Here is a 21,030-nt window from a genome sequence, read left to right on the forward strand (position 1 = left end):
AAAAATGCATGGAGTGCTGTTAAAGAGAAGATTGCTGCAGGTGTTTATGAGCTTTAGCTTCTGCTTCTGTTGTACAGAGATTTGTTGAAATAGAAAGGGGAAGTTCATAGGTTCAGTTTCAGAAGACAGAGACTTCTAAATTAATAATGTATTTTTTTAAATATAGTGAAAAATTGTAAAATTAAAATTGATAAATCTTAAGTATTACACAAAAATCTTCATGTTTAAGGATGGAAATTTTTCTGGGTGTATTTTAAAGCATTCACAAAATGCAGTTGTTTACTTTGCAAGATAAAGACCTCCTGACGTGCAGAAAAAAAAAAATCATGCCAGTAGGCAGCTACTGAATGATCTGCCTGCTTAGGCATTCCTTGTGTTTTTCACAAAAAATTCTATTGCTGAATACAATCAGGAAAAAAATTATACTGGGTAGGATGGACAGATAATATGAAAGTTCTTAAGTTTTTATGTATGTAATTACGAATTGAAATGTGTCAGTAATCACTGCTTTTTGCTGAAATTAAAGACGACATGAGGAATTTTTTTGGGGTATGTGATTAAATTCTTTTCGTTAATGACTATTTACTATGTTCTTTCTCTTTCCTTTTTTTGTTTAATTTTTTAGGTTAGTATGGAATCCTTGAAAGAGCTGGATCAAAGACTCTTTGAAATGTACATTGAATTCAAGGCAGATCCAATAGTTGGGTCATTAGAACCTGGCATTTATGCAGGATATTTTGATTGGAAAGATTGTCTCGTTCCAACAGGTAAATATCTGCTTATTAAACTCAAATGATTTTAACAGTGATTGATAGGAGCTAAAATATATGGTACAATTAAAAACTTTTTTCTAGTCTGTGTTTTTAACTTTTGACATGTTCTCATTATGAGTTCTTTCTCACAGACTTTACTTAATTCCTAAATCATTTTTCAAATACCCCCAAATGATTAAAGCTGCTTTCATTATTGATAATCTCTTTAATACTTGTTTTTTGTGATTATTTTGCTTCATTGCTTATATATAATAGAAAGAATTATAAAAGCCATCTTTGCTATTTTCTTATGAAATTCGTTGAGGTAGTTTGGGATATTTTCCAATAGAATCTGGCTACTTTGATAATAGATGTAATTACAGTTCTCAAAAGGTAAAATTATGAGAAAATGCATATTATAACAGTAGTTCAGCAAAGAATGTTAAACCATCGCAGGGCAGGTATAAGGTGTTTTAAATGACTGAGGTGTTAGTCATCATTTAGATGCTTTAATATCCTCTGTTTTGAGGGAGCATAATATATAAATGAATCTGCCTTTTTTTCTTTTTGCAGTAGTGAATATTGTGCACAAATAGGTCCTTTGAACATGTAATTTGTCCTGTGTAAAATGGATACATTTAAATCCCTCACGACATGAATGTCTGGTTAATGCCAAGTAGAAATTAGTTGCAGTGACATAGTACATGGCATTTGGAAGGTGATCTTGTCCTAATCAATTTGTACATTCGTGTTTTGATTTTTTTCACAGAGTTGTATGTGGCAGACTTAGTAAAAATTCTGTGGTACTTAAAAATTGGATATAGAGGCAGTTACAAGAGGCACACTGGTAATCTGTGAATCAAAAGCTGCAGGTGCTTGTTTGCTCAAAAGCAAAAGGATTATAGAGTTTATTACTTTAGACAAAAGTGTCTCTTCTATCTCTTGTTACTACTTTTGTGCTCAGAATATACGCTGTGATACAACATACTGTGGAAATAACTTAGATACTCATCTTGCATGTTCAAAAATGTGTCTGAACAATACATAACTTGTCATCATATTTGAAGTATGTTTTCACTTGGCACATTTGGATTCCCACCAGCTAACCAAGACAAAGACTTTGTGTCAGCCTTTTATATGCTCATTTCTTGATCTCTAGTGCATTGGCATCTGCTTACTAGGCTCACATTGCCTTTAGGATTATTCTATAGTCTTTTCTTTGTTTAAAGGGAGTATTGCATTTCTGATACAGGTGGGCCTTAGCCTTCCTGTTGTCCAATTCATTATTAGTTTAACATACTTTCTCTGTAAATTTGTGGCAAAAATTAAAATGAAGACAGTGAATATTAGAGATACCTCTTCAGGATTACATTTGATAGTGTTGGCCAATTCAAAATAGTAGAAAAGTTGTTTGGGGTTTTTTTGTTAAACCCCAAGTTGGACATATTAAAAAAGAACATATAGACACTTCTGTGCTTCTCCACCCTGATAATTAATTACCCTTCTGATTAATTAACTCTCCAAATGTACTCAGTTGACTACTGGTATAAAAGTATTATGACTTAACATTAACCAGCAACTAAGCATCACACAGCCACTCTGTTACTTCTCTCCTGCCCTGGTGTGATGAGGAAAAAATCAGAACGGTAAAAGTAAAAAAAAAAATGTGTTGAGGTAAGGACAATTTAATAATTGAAATAAAATAATAATAATAAATTTTAATGAAAAGGAAAATACCAAAGAGGCAAATAAAGCACAGGGAAGAAGAAAGAAAAACAAGTGATGCAAATGAAAAATAGTCACTCACCACTAAGTGACCAATGCCCAGCCCATCCCCAGGCAGCTTTCCCCCTAGTTTATATCCTGAGCATGACATCATATGGTATGGAATATCCTTTGGCCAGTCAGGGAAAGCTGCCCAGCAGTCTCTTCCCAGATTCTCATGGATCCCCACCCACTCGTTGGCAGGGCAGCATGAGAAACTGGATTTAGTGTAAGCATTGCACAGCAGCACCTGAATCGTGGATGTGTTATCGACATTATTCTCATGCTAAGTACAGTACTATACAAGATACTAGGAAGAAGATTGGCTCTATCCCAGCCAAAACCCAGACAAAGAGTAGCTTTGAGGACCTTTGGTTTGCTTGATTACAGCAATGATTCAATGACCCTGGAAATATTTGGTGCTCTGAAGATAAAATTAGTAAGTGATTAATAAGTCACCTACCTCTTCATGAAGGTAGCAGAGCTTAATTATTGAAAAAAGACTAGACGAAAAAAGCCTCTTTGTGGGGCAAATGAGAATCGAACTTCTCCCAGTATTCAATCAAAAAAAGATCATCCAAGAGCCATATAATTGATTTTTTTTCAATAAACTGCTGTTCACAAGCAGCTTTTAAATTGTACGCTAAGATTTTAATTCAGAAAATCTACTCAATACATAATCTAAGCAATGCAGTTAATACTGGAGTAGACATGCTTTTTTATTTTCCTCTTAGAAAAACCCAAAACAAACAAAGCTCTATGTTACACTTAATCTCCAACAGCATTGAAAAATACCCACTTTATTAAACTGAAATAGCATACATATGACTGAGAGTGGGTCTAACTTGAGTCAAACACCGTTTGCTCAGGGATTTGTTAAAGAGTGACATACTGATTTTTTAAGAAACATTGTATATTGGAAGTTATTATCTGTTTTCAGTTATCTTTATGTCTGCAAAATGTAAATATTTGATTTCTTTCATTTGCCTGGTTTGGATCTTGACTTTCATAGCCTTAATTTTAAAAAACAGGAAAAGAAAATGAATGGCAGGGCAAACTATTTGGTCCTGTTGTGTTCCTGAGTGGTGCTGTCAGTGATGTGCAGTGCTGTGTGTGTGTATAAAACTGTATGATTGCCAGAACATTAGAGTTTGGCATTCAGTTTTTTCTATGTGCTGTTTCTGCATTAGCTTTCAAATAGTACTAATGATGATAATAAAAAGGTGAATTTTGACAAGAATAGTTCTTTTTCTGAAGGGAAAGAAGAGGTCAAACCATCAATTTGCCCATATTTAAAAGATACGGTAAAATGCAAATAACTTCCCTGGTTCAGTCTGAAACTTTCAAGCATCCCATCTGGCCATTGAAAATCTGACCAGAATTTGGGGCATGTTGATGCCATGATACATCTTTTGCAAAGAACATTTTCAAAAATGTGCATATGAAGATACTCATGATTTGGTTAGGAATAAGATTAAGAATTTTCTGGTGGTGAATTTTCTGTCCTGTCCAGAACTTCAAGACTACAGCTGTTTCTGAACAAGAAAGGTGCAGAAGCCACCTATCTGGACTATTGGAAGTAATGGTTTTGGGAAGTAATGGTTTGGGGAATTATTCAGGAGAAGGATGCTAATGCTGAGAAATAATGTAACTGGCAAGAGAGGGAGAGACTGAAACAAAAAGCTTGTGATGAAGACTGGCATCAAGTAAGGAATGGAGGTGGAGCAAGGTGGGAAACCAGGACTGGATGAGCAAGTTAAAAACATAAATTAGGGTAGGATTTAGGAATTAAATTAAATGGAATTAATCCGTTTTTATTTAGAAATATAAATGGATTGCAGGGGATTATTCAAACAAGAGACAGGCTTGAAGTGCAAATAAAAGGACAGAGAAATCTGATACTCACTAGGCAAGTGAGTTTACCAGACACTGCTGTGTAATTAAAGAAATCCCCTCAATCTTGCACTTTCATCCTCTAGGGATAACAGCCTATTGATATTACTGCTTACTTTCTTGGCACAGCTTACAGAAGTTATGTATGAATTACAGTATACTTGGAGTAGCACTACAGCCAATGCTATATATATGAAATACCACTGGGTAGCACAGCAATAGCCTAAATGTTCTGCCTTGACAGTGTTATCTATGTTGTTTCTTTTTGAGAATCAAGGCTTCAAAAGTCAAGGTCGACATCATCAGCAAAAGGAATCAAATCCACATAAATTCCTTGTACAGAAATTTCATGTATTTATTGCCAATATTGTTGTTGAGCCATGTAGACCAACGCAGTAAGACAATTTTCTGTTTTCCAGTCTGGCTTTTTGTTTGGTTTCTTTTCCATATCAGTAAAAGTTATGCACAAAGAAAAACTACACAAATGCAGTACTTTATAATTCCATCTTTAAATAATATTTTTTCCCACTTGACTTGCTTAATAAAATGACAGCTGATTTGGAAGTACAAGTGTTTTTTATATCAAGTGGAACTGATACAGGCAAAAATCTATCCTGAGCTGTTACAGAATTTGAGAAGTGAGTGAAGCATAATCTGGGTGGGGAAAAAAAGGTGCAGGTAGGTTTCTGTCCACAGAGTTTTCTGTGTCATGTAAATAACTCACTTAAGTGTTTCTGCCTTTATCTTTAAAACACCTTCTTTGAATCCTGTCAGTTTGAACATTCATGGTTAATTTGACTAGCTAAAATCTTGTAAGTTATAGAACATTCAGAAAAGTGTTATCCAAAAACCTTGACACTATTTATCATTGGCAGCTCTGCAGGCATCTGGCTGTAAGTACTGGGGACAATTTCTTGCATCATAAAATTCATAGGAAAATACAAAAGTGAGAATAACTGTATTAAATGAACAGTTCTGAAGAATTTAGAATAAAATTAAGAGGCCTGCCTTTTGAGCAAGCTTTGAAAAATATGTACTATTCAAGTGTGGTACCCTGTTTCTGTCAGTGTGGAAGAAGCTTATGCCTTGCTCATTTAGGCAGTTGTCCTATAATTATCAGATATTTCCTTATACATATGCTTTTTGTTAGTTTTAAATATAAAAAAGGATAAATTGTTTGCATGGGGCAAATTTTCATTTAGCCTACGTGCTAAAACTTTTACTGTTTATTTTTTTCAACATGCATGCACTTTTCAGTATGTAAGATCTGAATGTCAGAGCTTGTACACAAAGTGATTTTGTTTGGCTCTTTATTTTGATCTAAGGTGTGACTACCGGTGTTAGAAGGCAGTTTTATTAACTTAATTAGATTTATTGTTAATAAATAACTCATTTAAGTTTTCACTTTAATTTCAATGTAGACTTCTGAATCTTTACAAGACAGACTTCAATTTTAACATGCAGCAGCAGTGAAATGTAGTTTAGTTCTTTTGTCTTGTTTGAAGCATTGTTCTAATTTATTCTACATTATTAACATAATTAAAAGAGATGAAAGGAACAATAGGAAACATAGTGTTAATCAGTTGCCAGGTATGTGTTTAGATTGGTTTTTGTGTATATTGGTCAATCTGATAGTTTAACATACAGGGGTTTTTTTTGTTCCTGTTCATACATCTCTTTTTTGACAGTAAATTGTGGGGTTTTGTGTATTTTTGCTTTCTAGTTTAAAAAGCCTAAGTTATGTCTTAGTCGTGTGACAAAATTAAGCAGCTTTTTTATTTATATTTTTACATGGTTTATTTGATATTAAAAAATTGATCTTTTTTGACTTGCAAGGCTGTTGACTTTTGAAGAGTGAATGAGGTGGTTGCTCTGAATTGGGATAGAGAAGATTTCTGTGCATTAACATTTTTGTAATATAAGCAAAGGTAGTTGTACTATGTGGGCATTCAGTCTTTTAGATTATTAATATGAGCTTTTGCATGCAAATGTCAAAGTACTTTTCATAATATGGCAAGTTTGATTATATTTAATTTGTTTACATACGCAATTACTGTATTAATTTCTGTAAGACTGTAGTATGTGAGGATTTGTTTACCACACAAAAGGGTGATGTTAATTTCTCTTCCTGAACAATTCAGATAATGGTGATATCTCTTCATAACTTACTTTTGAGATGCTGGCTGCATCACTCAGCAGCATTCACTCAGATTTCACAAGCATACAGATTTTCAGCTGCTATTCTAACAATCTTTTTTAAATCTGTATCTTCTGTGTTTCACCTGTTTTGTCAGATATGGGGGTGTGGGGGGGGACTGTAGTATTTAAAATTTCACATTGCTTTGAAAGTTTTTGGGATTTTGCACTTTCAACTGAAAGGTGATTGTGGTTTTTAGATATTCATTCTGTACTTGGCAGAAATTGAATATAGCCAAGTTATATCTGAATTTCTTCTTTGGTGTGTTAAGAGATCATTGTTTGAAACATTTCAAATATATGAAATGCCTCTATCACAGTAAAAGATTAAGTGCGTCAGATCTGCTAAATCAGATTTTTTATACTTGTCACATCTTTTATCTGTTATTTGTCTAATTTAGTAATCTTATAAAAAACTAATGGCAATAGCCTGATGAAAAGGTACTCAACAGTTAAAAATTAAATATCAAAAGGCATATTTAATTTGTACTTACGCAGTGACATACTTGTCAACCCTAACTTTTCTTCTTTTGTTTAATTTGGGGCACTAGCACCCTGCTTACATGAAAGATGACAAGTGCATTTACATCTTAAAAACATTAGGATATAGTACAAATCATTTTCTTTTTCTTTCTTTCTTTTTTTTATTTTTTTTGTTAGAAATAAGCAATTACTTTTTGACTGAAATGTGCAAAATAGTTTTGTTTGAAATCTCTGTAACCCTTTAGATTTCTCCTAACCGTTTAAAAGGATAGCTCCAGAATTATCTTAGTTACATATGGTAGATGATTTTGAACTCCAACAGGCCTCAATCTGTTGATGTCCTCTCTTTAGGAATTGTCTGAAGTTTTATGCTTTAGTATGGCCAAATTCTCGTATTTTCATGCAGTAATAGAATGTGCCATGTTATGTGAACAGGAAGAAAACAATGTTTTGCAGGTCTGTTGCATATGTTAAGGGGAAAAAAATCTTCTGTACTGGCAAATGAAATTGCTAAAGGACCTGTAATTTTGGGGGGTTTTGTTACAAAATGCTAGTAGTTTATTTATGACATAAGAGGATTCTTATATACAGCAGTCTTTAAATAGTCCAGTTAAAATATGCTGGTTTTCATTCAAGCTAACTGCTCTTGCAACGTACATTAGTAAATTGAAGTTTTGTGCTTCTGGTAAGGAAATACCAACTATATAACAATCAAATTTGCATTAGGTTGAGTTGAAATAATTCATCCTTATATGACCCATTCAATCAGCAAATGTAACAATCCATGCATTGAATGACTACAGTTCATGCATTTGTTTTACTGCATGTAATTCTTCACAGAGTAGAATCATGTACTAAAATTGTAAAGTCAGGGGCCCTCATATTTGTAGCCCTGCCATTTTTTTGTAAAAAACTAATTTGCTGCTTGAAACATAAGCACAAATTTCAGTGCATGTGTCAAAATACCTTCATTTGTGTAATTTCATTTTAACTTGAAATTATTTTTCAATTTCACTTTGAGGCATTTAGGTTTCAATCTATTTCTCACTTCTGACAACACTGTGTTTTCGTATTATATTTGTGTCTGAATTAAAAATTTTAAGGATTATTCTAGCTGGTGAAATGGAATCCATGTTGTCCTTGTGAAAGATGAGAGCAGAGGAAGGCAATGGCCCTTCAGCTTCCTGTAGTTTCTGCTGACACATTGCCTTTAATTTCTGGCTATTATAGAAATCCCATTAGAAACCATCCTGGATAGACATCACATTTTCCACTTGCTACATACTAAGTTGCACTTGTATGTTGACTTTATTAGATATCTTCTTATGCTTCTCCAACTTCTTGCATGCAAGATTTTCTGCTGCTAATTTTGATTCAAGTTTTTGTTGCCTGGTCTCATCAGCCTTTAGACTCCACATGTACACGTATTCAGGAGAGTTTATCTGCATCTTATCTGATTTATACCTTATGCTTCCTCTTGGTTTTCACATGTCCTCCCTCCCTCACAATTCTGATTTATGACATTTTCTGCTATTAAGCCTACCACTAGTTGTTTACTAGCCTGCTATCCATCACTCTTCCAGCTTCTTTTGGGTTTTACCTATCAAACTTCTTGCTAGGATACCTTATGGCATTTCTGTCTTATGTGTCTATGTCTTGCTAAAGCCTATTAAACTCCAAAAACATTTTGACTTCGGTATTTTTTCATTAGAAGTTGGGAAACCTGCATTCTTCTCAAACTATAAAATTAAATGGTCAGCAGATATGAAAATTGACTGCTTAAGCAAGATGTATTTTTAAAAGGGAAATAACGTATTTGAGAAAAGCATCTGTCTTCTTTGAAAAGTTGGAAGACCCTAAACCAGACTTCATTTGTATTGCTTTAGGGATGGGAAAAGCATGTGTGTAAAATTCTTCTATCTCTAAAATGATAGATAATGAGATAGATCTCATTTTAGAGTCTTGCAGTCTTGCAGTGATTCCTTGGTCAGATGGCAGTTTAGTCTTGTAGCTTGAGAATTGTATCTGCTTATGTACCTGTTCTAACTGATGGTATGACAAGTCACTCTAATACCTGAATGAGATAATAGTTACTGCAACTTCAGAGGATTTACTTACCAGGCATGTCTGACAGCTCTGAAGTCTCCTCTGTTGTTTAGCCAGTTGTAGGAACTTGTATACTTCTCATCATTTCAGCATTTTCTTGTTTATATAGTCAACCTCTGTGAGGACATGTGTTAATGTCAACAACCTTTGTTTTGTTTTGTTTTGTTTTTGATTCTGTTACGAGGAGACCTAAAATTTTTTTAGCCCCTCAGGCATACTCTCTGAGAAACACTTAAGATCTTCTAATATCATTTAGTATTTTTATGTCTGTCATTGGTAATAGGATCTAATCCCTGCATTGTTCAAAGCAGAAAGCTAATTGGAGATTGGAATCAATAATGCATAGAGGAGAAAGGGCAAGTATTTCTTCCCCCCTCTTCCAGCACTCGTTATTTACAAGCATGAATGAGGGTGTATCCACGCAAGTTTTGTACTGTCTCAACCCTTTCAATAAAAGTAATAATAAATATTGTTATCAATAAAACAATACTCCATGGTCTAGCTTGTTGGCACAGTGAATGCTTTCATATTTATGTTGCATTTGATAGGCACAAATGGCATCCTTATGTTTCCTGTCTGATTTACTGAATTCTTTGGGTGCCCCAGTATTATGGAATGATGCAGGGAATAGTTTTGGAGCACAGGCAGATTGGGTTTGCATGTTAGATAACTGAGCAGAAATGAATGGATGGAAGTGTGTGAGAGTAAGAACTCAATGGGGTTGGTTCAGATGGGTTTGGAAGCCAGAACCAAAGACTAGGGAGGTGAGGGAGGTATAAGAAGAACATAGGCCAAAAAGATTAGAACTCCAAGTCAATAGTCACTATTACTGTTACTTGGTTTTATTTCATTACTAGTTGGGTTATGAGCCAAAATAAATTCAAACCTTGGCTGTGAATGAGGTGTTTGAGTGAGCTGTATTAGACTGCTCCTTTAATTGTTATTCTTAGAAACTAGATTTTTTTATTATCTTGGTAATGCTCAAGTTAGTTTCCGTGGCAATCTTTAACAAACTGAGGTGTAATGAAAACTAGTGGAGTGGGCAAAGTCCCATGAAAAGTAAAATTGCCTGTAGTCCCAAACTATTAGCTGTTCTGGAGTCCCTAGTTAGGCTTTTTAGCTTGGATTTATTCTCTTCCTTCAAAGATTTATTTCCACAGGTGTGCTAATTGTAGGGACTTTTTCTCTCAGAATATGCAGTTGGGTAGCGTTAGTTGCCAAAAGATCTTGTGCCTGTTCTCTTCTTCTACCCAGAACTGTTTCTAAGTCACTCTGGCAATCTTTACCCAGATCATACTCAGGTCACTGTCACAGTTTCAGAAGGCAGCCTACATAGGAACCCTATAAGATCAAGAAGCATTTACAGGTCATGATTAATATTTGTGAAGCGCAATTGTGTTGCTGTTACCTGTTCATAGGTGAATGTGGCTCAAATTTAATGTTGGTCTGTAGAAGAAGTTGGTTTGCTGGTGTTTGTAGTCAGAGATTTGTGTGCAATATTTAGATGGAAAGTCCCAAGTTAAAACTTTGGTATTGGTCCAAATAAACTCATCTCCATCAAAATTACCAGACTTTCCTGTGCCTTGACTTTTCATCCCATGGACCTGCCTGTGTAGTTCCTATAATTCACATTGTTATGCTTAGAGAATGGTTTTGTCTTATTAACCTTTAGCATGCAGGTAGTCATTAGAAACAATCCGTAACAGTGAGTGATCTCCCCTGATAAAGGTGCTTAGTGTCTTGTGGTGGAGATTCTTCAAGGACCATATAAAATACAGCATTATACTACCTCCTGTGCAGATGCAGAAAATCATCTTGAAACATCTAGAATTTGCCCCAGGCAGCTCAGCAGCTCAGTCCAATAACCTTGATGCCCTTACTGAACCCACTGGTCAGTTCACATTCTTGGTTATGGTTTGAAGTTTTGCCTAAGGGGTCCATGGTCAAGCATAAAATAATACTGATTTCAAGATGAAAGGGGAACAGTAAAAACTATTATTTCCTAAACCCTGAACGTGTGCAGTAGTTAAGTATGCTATCAGATTTAACATTTTAAAAACACTGATGAAAATTCAGTCTCCAAAATGAACCTTGTCACTGGACAGACCTGCAGAGTTCTACTAGCACAGTGGGAAAATGGCTGTCTCCTCAGTACTTCATAACATTTTCTGCCCAGGGTTGTGTGCGTGTTTTTAAGTTAAAAATTCTAGTGTAACAAAAAGCCTTAGCTTTCTATACAAAATTTCTATATAAAATTCAGCCTGGAGCATATTCCTTCAGTAGCCAAGTTATCAAGCCCTTGAACTCCTACTTTTTAAGTGGGAAAATATGATCGGCTTCTAACAGTACAGCAGATCCATTGTAATAAAAAACATTTCATTAGCTTAAAATTTCTTTATACAATGAATAGCAATTTAAATTTAATGAAACACTTAAACTTTATGGATGTGTGGATGAAATTAGTGTTGGGTTTGTTCAGCAGTTGAAGTAATTCAAAAATATTAAAAGCCTTTACTTTGAACTGTGAAAATCTTAAGCTTTCCAGTTATTGTGGGTCACTCCTGAGTCAAGATAGCTTCCAAATGTTGATTTTGGATTAAATAATTTTTAAGAATCTATTGTTCAGGTCATGCAGAAACATTCTTCATTTCAAATCCATGCCCTTTTCAAAATTCTGTAGGGATTCAGTAAAGCTTGTAAGTGAAAAAACAATTAAATAGTAACACTGGAAGTGAGTGCAAGTTCTCACCTTCACACTAATAAATAAGATTAATATGTGATCTCACTGAATACTCTATATGTCCTACAACAATTTTCTCTCACTTTCTCCTTTTTCAAGCAGACTAGAAGACAGTAAGGTGTGGTGGGGTTTTTTGTTTTGTTTGATTGTTGGTGTTTGGTTGGGTGGTTTTGTTGTTGGAGTTTTGGTTGGTTTTCTTTTTCTGCAGTAACATCTCTAAAAGCTGCTATTATCTGGTTCAAACACAGTTAAATAACCAACTGATTATTTATGCAGACAGATAAGTAAAGCTATACATAAAATCAACTTAGGGCATTTTTTGCCATAAATTTAAGGTATACTCTTGTGAGTAATTATTCCTGATACGCTGATCTACATGCATTTGACTACAGTACGTGTTGCAGTTTTTAAATACGTACATTGGTGGAAGTAAGGGCTGGCTGAAAGGCAAAATGGTGATTACCCCTTAAAGGTCATCCCAAGTTATTAAGTCTGTGGAAAAAGAACCAAATTCTATGTGATTCTGTGCGAAATGCACTTCAAAAACAAGTAACAACTAGATTTTACCATAGAAATCAAATTTGAGAATTTGGTGAAATGAAGCAGAGCACAACTTCTACTACATTTTCCAAAGAATCCACTGAATCTGTAATCAAAATCCTATTCTTCAGTCAGCTTTTTCCCATGACTTGATACTTCCATCATGCCTGCTAAATACTGCTCCCCATTATTGTTTGTAAATTAATACAGTGGCTTTGATTTGGTTGCCAACTTGCTGAATTTAGTTACTAATGACAAATAAAAATTTCATATACTTTCATGTATTTCATGTACAATTGGTACACAAAGCAGTTTGGAAGTGGTGAAGAACTTGTTCTGTGCTTTTTTTAGTGTAGGGACTGCTTCCATTTTTTGAGTTAAGAACATTCACAGACGTTTGCAGAATCAAGTTCCAAAAGTATTGGGGTTTTTATAATTATGCATTGCCACCTGCTTGTTATCATTATATATTTGTATGATTCAATAGAAATAGCAACTTCCAAAAAATCATCAAAGTTAATAAGAAAACATTCTGTACAAAACATGAAAACTGTGCATCTTAGTGCTGCTCATAAGCTTTCTCTCAAAGCACCATTTTTGAAGTTGCTTACTTGAAAAAAAGTCTTTTAAAAGGTCCATACTCTACTTTCACTTGCCAATTTTGTCTTTTCTTTCTCTTACCCAAGTTTATTTGTCATAAGTCACTAATAAATGCAGGACATGTTTCACACGTAATTAAATTTTTTTCAGTAACTTGAGGGTTAGAGAGATGCAGAGCAAAGCTGGACACTAAAATTATTAGTGTCTGTATTGTTCCAAGCAATATTGTTTGTGAAATTAGTCCCTTTTGGATCAATTGACTTCAGTTTTATCATTTCTTATAATAATAATATTTGAGTGACAACCAAAGTAAATTCATAAACATAGTATATCTGTAAGCCCATTCTTCATTTATGAAATTGCTGTCATTTTGCGTTTGACAGGCTATTATTACAATACCAGTGACTGCAGGAATTATGAGAAGAACACACAGTTTCCTGAGTGAGTCTGTGTTTTGAAAGGTTTTAATAATTTTAGGTTTTATAAAATCATGAAAGGACACCTTCAGGGTGCCTTAAAAATGATGTGTTTGAAAGAAATAAATGAATATTCTTGCAGACTATGCTTGGTTTGTGTTAATGAAAGGAAATACTGCTTGAGATTTTTGGATTCAACTGTTCTCAGTTTTGATAGAGATGTTGATTTTTAGTCTGCCTTACAATTAAAGGAGTGACTGGCTCTTCCTGTTAAATTGGTCATCCTGTATCTTTATGAGGTGAATACAACTACTCTTTTATCTGTGGAACACCTTTTTAAATTGGCATTCTTGTCATTACATAAATCTTCCTGTATGGGGATCTCTGGGGGCAGTCTGAAGGGGTTAGTCTGTGTTGCTGACTTTGAGCCCCACTGACAGCACTGTAGGTGTGACTTCACTTCTGTAAAGTGAGAGAGGTCTGGGAGTGGCAGTGACCCCCAGGTGTGATGAGTTACCACACTCAGGCTTTTGGAAGCCTATGTCAAAGTTGTCAAGGGGTACAGGTGTTTGTTTTTTTCTTAAGAGGCTCACTTGTGAAGAATTTGGAAAAAAAAATGGCAAAAAGGCTACAGTACTGGAGTGCCAGGCTCCAGAGATAATGTAGGTACTAGTTTTACAAGATGATGATACTCTTCATTTGTCTACCACCCACCAGCTGGTCTGTTTCTCCATTTTTCTCCATTTTTCTTAAATCTGAAAAAAAAAATAGGAAAAGAACTTTTAAGAAGCAGAGGTGTTTATTGGTCAGCATAGTCATTCTTTATTTCATGAAAAAACTGTTGATACACACAGCTGTTTAAAAATATGTCCAATACATAACAAATATTTATATACACATTGTAGTCTGTTCCTTCTTATATGCAATATTGTGTCAGTGTTTCTTTCACCTACAGACTTTGGAAAATTAAGAACCTTCTGTGACCAGGAAAGAGCCGTTAAATTTCCACTCTGCTACATTTCCTGGATACACACAGAAGGATCACAGTCCTGTCTTGCAAATTGCTAAAATCAGTGGGAACCTGGTCATACCAGGGACATGTGCCCTGTTTTCAGCACCTTACCTGTTGGCCATTAATAGTGTCTCTTTATCAAAAGAAAATCCTTTAGCATTAAAATTATTCTTATAGTAAAGATCTAGTGATAGTAGAACTTAGATACATAATGCTGTGACTTTTATATGCTGAAAATCAAGGCGGGCAGAGGGAAGAATTTTGTTAAACATTTTTCTTCTGGAAAAAGAAGCAGCATTCTACAGCAAATGGATTGCTGGTAGATAAAGTTCAGGTAATACTGAGTCATCCATAGATGTATTCATTTTCTTGTCAAGAAGGAGGGTTTGTTATATCTAAGTGTCTCACGCATAAATTTCATTCTTCAGAACCTGATTTTTTTTTTCCATTCAGGAAGAAAAATGGGTTTGGTTTAGATGGTATGTTTTAGTTGGGTGAAAAGTCTTTTCTTGTAGTGCAATTTTTTTTTTTCATCTTCCTCAAACCACCTACTTTAATAGTTGTAATTAATTTCTACTATTGGGTTTTCCCTTAAGTCAAACATATAGCCACTTTAATTCAACAACACCAAAAAAAAAAAAAACCACTTAGCATCCCCAAAGCTGTTAATGCTGAAGTAGAAAAAATGGTAAGGTATTTTTAAGTAATGCTAAATCTACAGAGCAGTGCACTGTTGGCTGTAAAGTGTTTGTATTCTTGTTCTGACACCAGGTTGCTTTCATGGGTTACAGTCACACATTGGTGCTTGCGCTTGTAGAGCACTGTAAAGGCTGTAACTCTGCCAGACTATGTTGCTCTTACTTAAATGACAACAGCAAAAAGACAAATTTCTGTGGGTCATGTATCTCAAGTACTGGGTTCACATGAGGATCATGGATGCTTTTCTTAACCAGTGGTGATTTGAGTGAGCTGAAACCTGTGTATGCATAGATGGAGGGGTATGAATGGCTATAACCTCTGAATTAGGTATTTTTTTACATTGGTGTGTTGGACTTTTTGGTTTAAGGGGTTTGGGGCTTTTTTGGTTGTTGTTCTTTCACCATTTACATTCTTTATTGCCTGATTAGTGGGCTGAAATTTGACTGATTCTGCAAAAATTTGTGCAGTTTGAGAGTCTTCATGTTTCAATTCTAATTATGATATGCAGCATCTTTTCTTCAAGACCTTTGTCTGGATTGGTAAAATGTCCTTTATGCTTTGTTACTGTGTTTGGAGGAAGTGAAAATAAATCCATCTCTTAACAAAATCCTTGCAAGAACATGCATACAAAACAAATTGGCCTCCAGCTATCTGTTTCTCTTTTAGGTATTTGATGCTAACAAACACCTCTCCTTCCCAAGTGAAGCACCGTTGGGTTTTGCATTTTCTGTTGTAGTCTTTCACAATTAACAGATTTTGCTCCTTTTTAATAATAAAGGAAATTGTATTCTATCCCATTACAGAAGCAGTGGAGTTTAATATCTGTAGGGAAAGCAACAATATTGGGTAGACCTCTTCAACTTTAATTCTGTACCCTGTGGTTTGAATGGGATAGCAGAAGGTTCAGAACAGTCTCGGCAGCTTCAATTTTAAAGATATCTCAGTCTGGGCTGTGCAAGAAGGATCAGAACCAGTATTATTCTCTTGGTGTTTTCCTCTTGTAGACTGAAGTTAATGCATAGACAAAGGTACTAATCACACTATTGGCAGTCTTTAGAGCTCGTGCTACTCCAAGGCAATTGGAAGATAGAAACTTTCAGGTTCTTTGATTGTCATGGCATAATTTCTATTGATTGAATTAAAATAGTTCAAAAACTACAGGTAAAAAAAGTCTGAAAAGCCTTCACATTTAATATTTTTAGAAATTAGTTTTGTGGCTGCTTATGTCAGGTCCTTCAAATAACATTCACTGTGTTAGATGAACACACTACCATGGCTGAAAATAAGTGCAAGGTGACTAATTCAATGATGTAGTATTCTGGCCTTCAGATCTCAAAAATTTTTAAAAGGTTCTGACTGCATGATCAGCCTCTTCCCTTGCTTCAGAACTGTTGTTTGTAAAAGCACTTCACCACATAGGTTACCAGTAATTTTTTCATTAAATTTCAATTATTGATAGCTATTTTTTAGGTCACTATTAGTTCTTGGGACTTTTTCTCAGATTCCCAAGGCACTCTATATTTATAATTAACATGAGCTATGCAGACAAAAATTTCGAGAAAACATTAATCTGATTCACAGTTTAATTAGTATGGAGAACAATAGATTATCAAAACATTTTCAGTTTTACCGAGAAAAACCTGCTAATGAACTATTTATAGCACACTTGTATCTATTTTTGTCAGTACTCTAAGGACTGACTTAGGACAAATGGGTTAAAAAACAGGAAATGTGGTTAAATAAGTGGGTAATCTCTCCAGAGAGTTTCCAGTTTGCCTACACGTTCACATTTTCTTCTTAATGTGCTTTCAAAACAACATTAAGTACAGTACCTTGAAATCCATCTCCGTTTAAAGGAGGGAATGTTTCCAGCAATAGCAGGAAGTGGCCTAGTGAGAAATTTCACATTCTCATTTAAATTAAAATGAGATTCTGGAGTCCCTATTTTTAAGTGGGTTTTTCTGCTTTAATGACAATGGAGCAGTTGTATGACATTTAACTTGGCTCAGGTGTATCATATGGATCCATAAAACTCTGTGAATGCTGTAATTATGTCTTTCATTCTAGACTGGTCTTAAATAATTACTTTCCACTAACTTACCTTTGCCTCAGATATGGTATTTTTTTAATGGTACTTAGGGTATTATCTGTATGTATTTGTTAATATACTATGCACATATTTTTAAAAACACTTATAATAATGTTTGAAGGTTGTAAAAATAGTGTTACCAATCAGACTGCATAAATCTTACTGCGAAGTAAGGAATTTACTGACCATGATAATGTCCATTTAAATCTCTAGGAGGTGGTATCTGTATTTCTTTGGGCAAACAGAAGCAATAAGTAAATGAAAGCCATTATTTGCACTGCTTATTATTTGGTTTGTGAGAGCTACTAATTATTAACTTTTTTAAAATCAGATTGAAGAATATTAGTGGGTCAAAATGAGCAAGGAATAGAATAAACAAATAAGGCCACTTAGGTGGTGATAAAGGTTGTGACCTGGTGGATCTCCTGTATTTTGAGAGCTACTGCGAGATACGTGTTCTGCTCTTAGCATCCTGCAAGCAGTTTTCTGGAAATGTTTTTATTCAGGGCAAACAACAAAGCATGATGGCAAATGTATTTTTAGTAATTAGGAAGAAATAAGCAGGCTTTTCTGGCTGCCTTAATTTAGAAAACAGGCCACTGTTAGCTGAAGCTGATTTCCTATCAACTGTCTTTTAAGGGAGAAACCTTTGTGCTGCTGTAAAGAATAAAGGTAAGCTGCTTTGTTATGTCCATGGGGAAATTCCAAGTCACATTTCTTTTTTTTTAATAGATACATATTTTTTTTAGCATCTGTGGGGTGTCAGGTTAGATTATATCACTGTGTGGGTGGGGGCACTTCAGTAAAATAGCATAACATACTCATGTACCAGTGCTGTAGTTCATGAAAGGCTCATGCATGCAAACAAGTTAGGTTTCTGTCTATTCCTATAAGTTAGGGAGCTATCCTGAGAGGTGTAGGCTGCTGGGAAATTAAAAGACTACATTTCTAAATGGGGTATCACATTTACTGTAGTAATTGCAAATAGTTGCTAGCTCTTAAAATAATTTTCCAGAAACATTAAATCATTTAGGACATTTTCTAATGAGGCAACTACAGTTTGTTATTCTGGGAACATACAAAATTAAACAGACATTAAACTTTCCCTGGTTATAAATATTAGATTTCTGAATAGTTTGGGGGGCCAATACATTTTTTTTAAATGCGTTTAATGCAGCCTCAGGCACGCCGTGCTGTTGATCCTCATACATAGTAGATGGCAACCTTTTTCATGTCATCCTGGGCACTTGATTCTAAATCCATATTGGTTTTGGGTTTTTTTGTTCAAAGCCACATTAAGTGCTCTGAAAAATTCAGGTAATAAGTTTGTTCCTTCATATAAGGAATATTCCTTTATAAATGCCTTCCCAATACTTCCCAATGTTGGAAAATCCCAGTAATATAAACTGGTTTTTCCTATATGTACTTCACAATGCAGTACCCTGAGTCTGAAATATTTTATATGTAAGGTACATTATAAGTCATGTTTATTTGGAATCCTGCACCCTAAAAATAAAATTTTTTTGTTACTCATTTGAATTTTCACTTTTATTCTGTGCTGTTTCCTGTTCATTTCTTGGGATGAGGTAGTTGATAGATCTTTGCATGCACTGGAGGTGTCAGGCAGTGATCCATAAGTATGGGAAGCCTGGAATTATCTGTAGATCTTGTAAATTAAATTTTTTCTACCAAAACACTTCTGCACAGATAACCTTTTTTTTTTAAAATTGTTCAATCAGGTTTTGCATGGAGGCAGTGCTGACTGCTCTTCTGACCTGCTGTGACCTCAGACGGTGTTTTACTCTGTAGAGCCTCTTCTCCCTCCCAGCCTTTCTGCCTTACCTGTTTAAATATTTGGGGTTTGGAAAGAGATTACTTGATTTTAGCTGGAAGTTATTGTTTAGGTTAGATTGAAAAGTGAAATTTTGTGGTGTGTGGGGCAGCTTGGTTTGTCAGGAGGATCCATCTAAGCTTGAAATTCCCACATGAACTGCACAGGGCAAGACAGGGCTCACTCGGTGTGTTGCAGAGTACAGTCTGCCTTTTCAAGAGCTGCAGAAATACAAATAATTGTCTGCCATCCCAAAAGGAATATTGCTAACTATCCTTCTGTAACAGGAGTTGCATTGGGGAAGAGTGTGACCACACTAGAGATTGTGGCAGAATAATTTTAGTTAAAGCAGGTATTAAATACTGCTATTGTAGCTGCAGTGCAGCCAGAACCTAGAGGAAATTTAACAGTTAAAATCAGACTGTTTAAAGAAGTTACATCTACATGGCTTTGTGGATACCATTCATTAGTTTCCTTTTTAATGTGCACTACGCAGCACTGATTAACGACTTGCAGTAGATGTGTGCAGCTTTTTTTTTTTTCCAACAGTTTCACATAGCAAATTAAAAACTTAGAGAAGAGCTGCGGGAGCTTAACTGACATACAGTTCAGAACACTTCGTGTGTGACATGCTGTAAAGTTTGGCGTGATATATATGAAGCTTAGAAATTAACATTTCCAATACCGTTTTGCTTAAATCTGGCAATAGGGTGTAATGTAACTGTAAAGAATATATATATATAAAAACTTAAAAGCCAGTTCCTTCATTAGAACAGACCAGATGAAATACTTTTTAGCATTCACCCTCCTCTAAATTTACTATCAGAGTAGCAAATTAAATGTCCAGGAACAGGCAATTATTGCTGTTCTGCAGCTAGATATGAAAAATATTAATCTTTTTGGATCAACAAATTCTGTACATTATTCTTTTTTTCAGGAAAGTTTTCATTAAAAAGTAATCAGGAAAAAAAGAGGTTTCAGACTAATTGACTGTAACTGGTGTAACCCACCAAACAGAGCAATAAATTGTAGAAAAATATTGCGTACAATTGGATGTGTCTTAAAATGCAAAACTTCAGACTCCCAGGCATCAGTTTTCTTATCTCTACCAAGTCATGCTCAAGCCTTAAGGCCAACAAATTTAGTGCTCTCTTTACAGAAGTACTAAGAAACATTGCTACCACCAGCTGCAGTTACTTGCCCAGTTAAGTGTTGACCTACAGAATGGTCTCAGAATGCTCTCTGTTGTTCCCTAAATTGGTGGCTCTGTGCCTACCCAACACTCATTTCTGTTTCAGTCCCTCAGAGCTTAAGTTTCTAATAAGGCAGTCAACTCAGTCGTGAAACAGGACTGGTAGCTTAGTCAACATAATAAGAACTGTTCAGTCTTCTTTATTTAAAAAAAAAAAAAAAAGGCAGCTGTCAATCTGTAAAATTTCCTGTGGATGGCTTTTCTAGCTCTTCCAGAAAGGACCAGTAGCTTTCAGTATTCCTGCGTGATTTCTCTTTAACTAAATTTGCCTTTTTTCTTTTCTTTTGACCCTTCATAGCCTCTCATCCTCATGTCTGGTTTACTGCTGATAAACAGAGGTACCTGCTGACATCACCTGCTTTTTTCTTAAGTTATGTGCATTTATCCTTTCCTCCTCATTTTTGCATGCAAACCAAGAGGCAGGCTAAAGGGCTGGTTTGGTGAGAGGCTGCAGCAAGGCTGGATTCCCAGTTGTCAATCTCAAATGAGGTTCCAATCTCACAAGAGTTAAAAGTGTGTCAAACTCAGTCTGCCTGGGTTAAAATTTCCTGTATGTTTCTGTTGTCCTCACTGAAGTTCAGTTCATTCTTTGAACTCTTGAGCCTGCAGAAGGCTTAAAAAGTGTTTGAAGCTCACATCATCCTTCACACTATCAGT

The 21,030-nt window shown here is 35.1% G+C and overlaps 1 protein-coding gene across 2 annotated transcripts in view; it reads left to right on the top strand.

Moving 5' to 3' along the window:
- Positions 1-21,030, top strand: part of EXOC2 (exocyst complex component 2) — a 125,572-nt gene that overhangs the window by 88,671 nt on the left and 15,871 nt on the right. For both annotated transcript variants that reach the window (XM_005526452.3, XM_088063939.1), the window contains one exon: positions 626-767. In XM_005526452.3, the coding sequence (XP_005526509.1) occupies positions 626-767 (142 nt within the window). The remainder of the gene's footprint in view (positions 1-625; positions 768-21,030) is intronic.

Source organism: Pseudopodoces humilis, chromosome 1 (assembly GCF_049639895.1).
Source record: "Pseudopodoces humilis isolate 2021_Gansu_Grassland_sample_001 chromosome 1, ASM4963989v1, whole genome shotgun sequence".
NCBI lineage: Eukaryota > Metazoa > Chordata > Aves > Passeriformes > Paridae > Pseudopodoces > Pseudopodoces humilis.